A 6413-nucleotide genomic window follows, 5' to 3' on the forward strand; every position below is an offset into this window, starting at 1 on the left:
GAGTCCAGATCCAGTAGCTCTCCAACTGCGATTTGATTTAAGATCCAACGGTTCAGGAGTTTGCATCATGGTAACACATAAGCGCGTGGAGCGGCTGATACTTTCTTGATGACGCTCTACTATCACCCGCAAAAAGAAATTGCAACCAAACTGGACACGTCCATCCGGCCGTCCGTGTGACGCCCGGGTTGGCCAGCCCTGGGCAGACCTCGTGAGCCCGACACGTCCCGGACACGTGCTCCTCCACTGCGCTCTAGAAGCTCTTCACGTGTCCATCTGCGCATGCGCCGCAGTACTTGTAGCACTACTATAGTACCCGATCTCGTCGCCATAGCATTCTTCACCGAACCGACGACATGGCGGACGCCAGGGACACAGCCGCCACCAGCACCGACGACCACCACAACGGCGGCCGCGCTGCAGCCGCGCTGCCTGTGGAGAAAGGCGGCACGACCATATCCATCACCATCGTCCTCCTCGCGCTGCTCGTGGCCTCCGTCGCGGCGTTCCTGATGTCGTCACCATCGTCCCGGATGGAGGCACCGGACGTGAGGGGTGGCAGCCGCTCGGGCGCCGAGCCGGTGGAGCAGGCCGTCGGCCATGGCGGCACTCCTGGGTTCAACAGCCGGCTGGACGCGTTCCGCACGTGGGCGAAGCTGACGTGGATGAAGCTTCAACGGCCGCGCTCCGACGATCCTCGGTACGTATTATTATGTTCCTGATGTGCTCGCTCGCTAGATGATCCTGAGTATGATGTGATTCTGTTGTGTCAAGGTATGATGCTGGTGGAAATGGGATCGCCGGCTCGGCAGCGGAGGCGACGAAGAAGAGCCTGGAGATGGGCAAAGAGACGGCGGAGCAGGCGGCGGCAACCGCCGCAGGGGTAGCCAAGGACACGGTGAAGGGGGTGGCCGCGCCCAACTCTGATGCAGAGCTTTGAACAGAGGTTTTACTGCATGCCGCCGTGTTCTGTTAGTTTTGCCCGTGTAAATGTGTACTCTACCGTAGTTGTTTGTATTATGCTGGGCATTCTGGGTCCCCGTCTTTTTTTCTTGTAAATTTGTAATGACTCCCGGTGCCTGAGCACCCCGCACTCCACTGATCACCCGCGCTGAAGTTCCACATGTAGGAGTATATTGTACGACAGAAAGTGAAGAGAGAAATGTGTTATGCGGCATAATCACAATACTATGAAACTTGATCACAAGATACTCCATCTGTCTCACAATATAAGATCATTTTTCAAGTTGTACGATCTTATATTGCGGGACGGAGGGAGTAATAAATATGGCATCACCGGAACGACACCGATATTTGCGGTACTTCCGAAATAACATCCGACAAACCAAAAAGATGCAAGTCTGACGAACAGTTGTGAACTGAATACAGATGTCTGAAGTCTGAACCGCATCTAAAACAGTTGGCTGTATTCTTCAGGTCTGAAGAAGAAACACCGGCACTAGAACAATAGCTTGTCTATGCGTACGCCAGAGTATCAGTATCGTTCGGTTCAGTCAGTCATTGCCATCCTTCTTTCCAATCTGTATGATGACAGTACATTCAGTTTGTATCGCACAGTACGCGGATGCGGTCAGTCGTCTTCTCCTCTTGCGAGCACAATTCTTTTTTTTTTTCCTTTGATAGAGAATCTGAACAATATTTGACAAACCCGGACATGTTTTCCAAAAAAATTCTTTTGTAGTACTGAACAAATTTGAAAAATGTGTACATTCCTAATTGGCGAAATGGTTTCCAAAAAGAGGCTTTTTTTTTCAAAAAATCCAAACATTTTTGACAAATTTTCAAAAACAGGAATGTTTTTAAAATTCCAATTTCTATTTACGAACAATTTTTGAAACATATGTGAACAAATTCTCAAAAACAGTAATATTTTTAAAATTCCAACGAAATTTCGACAAATATGAACGATTTCTGATTAAATTTTGAAGTTGAGAATATTTTTTTAAAAACAGGAACATTTTCGGAATTATGAATGAATTTTCAAAAGGGAACATTATACCAATTACAAACATTTCTTTTACAAACACGAACAATATTAAAAAAATGAATTATTTTTTAATTCATGAACAAAATTTTAAAGTGAAGACTTAAGAATTTGTGTAAAATAATTCAAAAACAGAAACATTTTTTAGAATTCAAAACAACTTTTTACAAATACAAACAATTTTGATAAAATTTTGAAGCTGTGCACAAATTTTTAAAAGAGGACATTTTTGAATTGATGAACACTTTTTAAAACAGGGAAAAAAATTCAATTCTAAACAATTTTTCACAGATGCGACTAAGGTTTGTAAGAAGTTGAACTATTTTTCAATTTGTTAACAGACTTTAAAAATGGGAATTTTTTGAATTAATGTACAAATTTCAAAAAACAGGGACAAATCCAAACATTTTTTACACATATGTACAAATTTGAAATACAGCAACATTTTTTAAAATTTCAATCATTTTTTGAAGATCACAAACAAAATTTGGAAAGGTAACATTTTTTATAATTTCAATCAAATTTGGACAAGCACGAACATGTTTTGGAAGAATCAAGAACAACGTTTGAATATGTGAAAAAATTGGAAATTGAATATTTTTCTAAAATTGTGACCAAATTTTGAAAATAAACATTTTTTTGCACATCAAACATTTTTTGTAAATCTGAATACTATTCGACAAATCATGAAAAAATGTTGAAATTCCAAAAAAACAAAATCGTGAACAATATTTGAAAACATGAATAATTTTTGAATTATGAGCAATATTTAAAGTTTCAAAACAATATTTTGAAAAATAACATGGAAAGGAACGGAAAAAACCCCTCAAAAACAGTTCATGAACCTCTAGAAGTTCCCCAAAACCCAAACGAACAAACAGGTTAAATGGCATGAACCTCTAGAACAATAACCTAAACGAACAAATAGGTTAAATAGGTCGACCCACATGCTTCCGCTAGTGCTCTTGGCTGTGCAAAGCGGAGACAATTTGACGCAACACGTGACAAATAGGGATTTCCTTACAATTGATCACCAATTTAGCACCCTAGATCCTCACAAAAAAAAATCAACACCCTATAACTTACATATTTTTTTAGAAGATCACGGAGGCAAAGTCCCCTCGGATTATTTTTGGCGAGTACGCAAAGCTTGCATACTTTTTATTGATAGAAGAAAAGAAAATGTGTACACATTAGGGTACAACACATGCACAAACCAAAGATGACGTGAACATAGTGACCAGAGCAGAGAGGCAAGGGATGCTCTGCCCGAACAAGCAAAATACACAACTAAACCCCCTAGCTTGAGAAGAGGTAGTTAGAACCGGTGTGACATCCAACGCCCATGAAGTCCAGCGCGAGGGACGCCATGAGAACACAAGACGATGCTTTCAAGAGGGAAAGCAATGTCATGGCGTCATCGCCGTCCAATCCGAAGAATCAAACCTAGGATGTTCCCTGGTGGTCGAAGAGAAGCGCAAACAGAGGCCATGGCAACACCTCCAAGCCCTCCTAGATTACATTATACATGAACCAAATATAAAAGATGTTTAAGTCAAATATGATGGCCTGCAAGACACACATGGTAGTGTAGCACCTTCATGTAAGTATCCCAATAGTGATCGTCCCAGTGAAGAGCGGAGGAGAGTATTTATGGGTGACGTTTCAGTTACACACAAGTTGTGAGTGATCTTGTGTCAAGTAACCGTTGGAAAATTTGCATATGGTATTTAATAGTTATTTATTGTCCCGTGAAACAAATATACCAAGGTAATGACTGTAGGTTGTGGCGAGAATAATAATGACCTAAAAACTAAAGAACATAAATTAAAAACTGAAAGTAAAAGAAATGTTTCATGCACTAGAGAGATTAGGCGTAGAGAATTGTGGATCATGGTGTACATCAAATGTGCCAATGTGATAGATGCGTCCTCTACTAGCCCCGCCCCTCGGTTTATATAGGTATTGAGGGTTCTAGGGTTACATCTTGTAAGTGCATCTAGTGCCACCCCTAGTTGGTTTTGAGTATGACGACAAACCTAGTTGACTAATGTGTTTTGAGAAATGCAGGAAACACAGTAGAAGTCCCTCATTGATTCGGTTTTACTACCAGAGATGACCCCTAAATGTATGAAGACATTAAAGACAAGGTGGTATATTGAAGATATTCACATTGAAGACTATGACAAAAGAAGACACATTATGAAGCCTATGGAGCTCGAAGACTTAGATCTTTCGTAGTTCCTTTTCTTTGTGTTGAGTCATAGGAACCACCGTACTGTTAAGTGGGGTCCAGGAGAACCAGTCAGAATGACTGAAGTGATGCCTAAACCAAAAACCTATGTCTTCGAGTGAAGACAATGAGAGCGAATCTTGTCCAGAGGCAGACAAGTCAGCTTTGCTTGTAGCCCAAGTAAAGTTGCCATGAGAGTCTAAAATCTGATCATTGAGACATGTGTCAGTTCCTTAGTGACCCAGGGTCATTTCGGACAAATCAGGTCGGGTTGCCAAGTGGCTATAAATAGCCCACCCCCTACAACCACAAATGGTTGGCTGCTCAGATTTCAGTGCACGGCTTTTGTCGTTTGAGAGCAACCCACCTCGAAGCCTTTGAGAGAAAATTCCTAGCGAGGAGAAAAGCCCTAACCACCCAGAGCCAGAGTAAATTGGGCATCACTTAAGTCTTCTTGTCTGTGTGATCTGAAGACTTATTACACTTGAGGACTATGAATCCTCCAGACGGTTAGGCGTCGCGTTCAGAGCATCCAAGAGACATTGTGGATTGCCAGTGAACGAAGTCTGTGAAGGTTTGGGAGTCTACCTTGAAGACTTACCAGAGTGATTGGGCGAGGACTAGTGACCTTAGCTCAAGGAGAATACGGTGAGGACTTGGTGTCCTGAGCTGCGTGTTCAGGACTGGGTGTCCGGGACTGTGTGTCCTAAGGTTTAAATACCTAGCCGCTCCAACCAGACGTACAGTTGTCACAGCAACTGGAACTGGTCCAACACATCATTGTCTTCAACGAGTCACTGGTTTCATCTTCACTTCCTTTTTCTTACTGTTACTCATTGTGAAGCCATTGCATGCTTGCTCTATCTTTTGTCTTCACAACGTGAATGTATGATCTGTTTGGCTTCATAACTTCTTCCTACCTGATCCTTATTACACTGCAGCTGTTTGTCCTTTGTGCTTTCACTCTATTGAATACTTGACCATGGCTTGCCTAGTGTAATCTAACTTCCGCTGCATAGTAATAGGCAAAATCTTCGCTGTTTGTCTTCATAACTCCCACGTTTTGAAGACTTTCATAAAAATCGCCTATTCACCCCCCTCTAGTCGATATAACGCACTTTCAATTGGTATCAGAGCAAGGGCTCCCTTGTTCTGTGTGATTCGGTTTAACCACCTGGAGTTTTAGCTATGTCGACTGCAGGGATAATCAAAGTCTCCGCTGCGTGCCCCGTCTTCGATGGAACTGAATATCCCTACTGGAAGAATAAGATGCGCATGCATCTTGAAGCCATTGACGTCGACCTATGGTATGTCGTCGAGAACGGCGTTCCCAAGGCTGGAGAAGGTGTCACTACTGCTGATGTCAAGAAGTTCACTCAACTGGACTCTACTGCCAAAAATATCATCTGTGGTCATCTGACAAAAGGACAGTATGGCCGTGTGAGTGCCTTGAAGACATCCAAGCTGATCTGGGACTGGCTCTCCAAGGTCAATGAAGGCGTCTCAACCCAGAGAGATCAAAGAATCAGTGTTCTTCGCAACCTCTTCAACCGCTTCAAGCGAAATGACAATGAGAATGTTCAGCACACATTTGACCGGCTCACTGATATCACAAATGAGTTTCAAGCCCTCGGCACCACTGAGATCACCAAACATGAAATCGTCAAGACGCTGCTGAGATCACTTGATAGTTCGTTTGACATCCCGGCCCTGATGATGCAAGAACGTCCTGACTTCAAGACACTCGATCCGTCTGACATACTTGAGAGGCTCAACACACATGAGTTTCAGCTTTCTGAGAAAAGAGATATCTACGGTCCAAACTATGGGCGAACTCGTGCCTTGAAGGCAAAAGCTGTTTCCTCATCTGAAGAAGAATCTGACTGCAGTTCTGATGATCCTGAAGACATTGGAAGAGAACTTGCAATGCTAGTGAAGAAGTTCCAAAAATTCACCAAGAAGAAAGGCTTCAGAAAATCTTCACGATCAAGCTCAAGGAATGATGAAGCTTCTGCTCATGACTACAAGAAGAAAACATGTCACAAGTGCAAGAAAACTGGACACTTCATCTCTGAGTGTCTAAAGTGGGACAATGAGAACAGAAGGAAGAAGAAGAGCAAGGAATATGATTCTGACGACAAGAAGAAGAAGAAATACTCAAAGTCTTCTTCATGT

The 6413-nt window shown here is 42.6% G+C and overlaps 1 protein-coding gene across 1 annotated transcript; it reads left to right on the forward strand.

The window, feature by feature from the left end:
• The first annotated feature begins 318 nt into the window (after positions 1 to 318).
• Positions 319 to 1183, forward strand: LOC125546123. Its single transcript, XM_048710307.1, has 2 exons — positions 319 to 700; positions 775 to 1183. Exons 1-2 carry the CDS (start codon positions 357 to 359, stop codon positions 938 to 940), a joined length of 510 nt encoding a protein of 169 aa, XP_048566264.1. The 5' UTR covers positions 319 to 356; the 3' UTR covers positions 941 to 1183.
• The last annotated feature ends 5230 nt before the right edge of the window (positions 1184 to 6413 follow it).

Source organism: Triticum urartu, chromosome 1, assembly GCF_003073215.2.
Source record: "Triticum urartu cultivar G1812 chromosome 1, Tu2.1, whole genome shotgun sequence".
NCBI classification, from domain to species: domain Eukaryota; kingdom Viridiplantae; phylum Streptophyta; class Magnoliopsida; order Poales; family Poaceae; genus Triticum; species Triticum urartu.

Excerpts from the sequence above, each read along its gene's own strand:
- LOC125546123 (XM_048710307.1), top strand. The coding sequence starts at position 357 with ATGGCGGACGCCAGGGACACAGCCGCCACCAGCACCGACGACCACCAC. Across the intron at positions 701-774 it reads CCGCGCTCCGACGATCCTCG|GTATGATGCTGGTGGAAATG; the intron begins GTACGTATTATT and ends TGTTGTGTCAAG.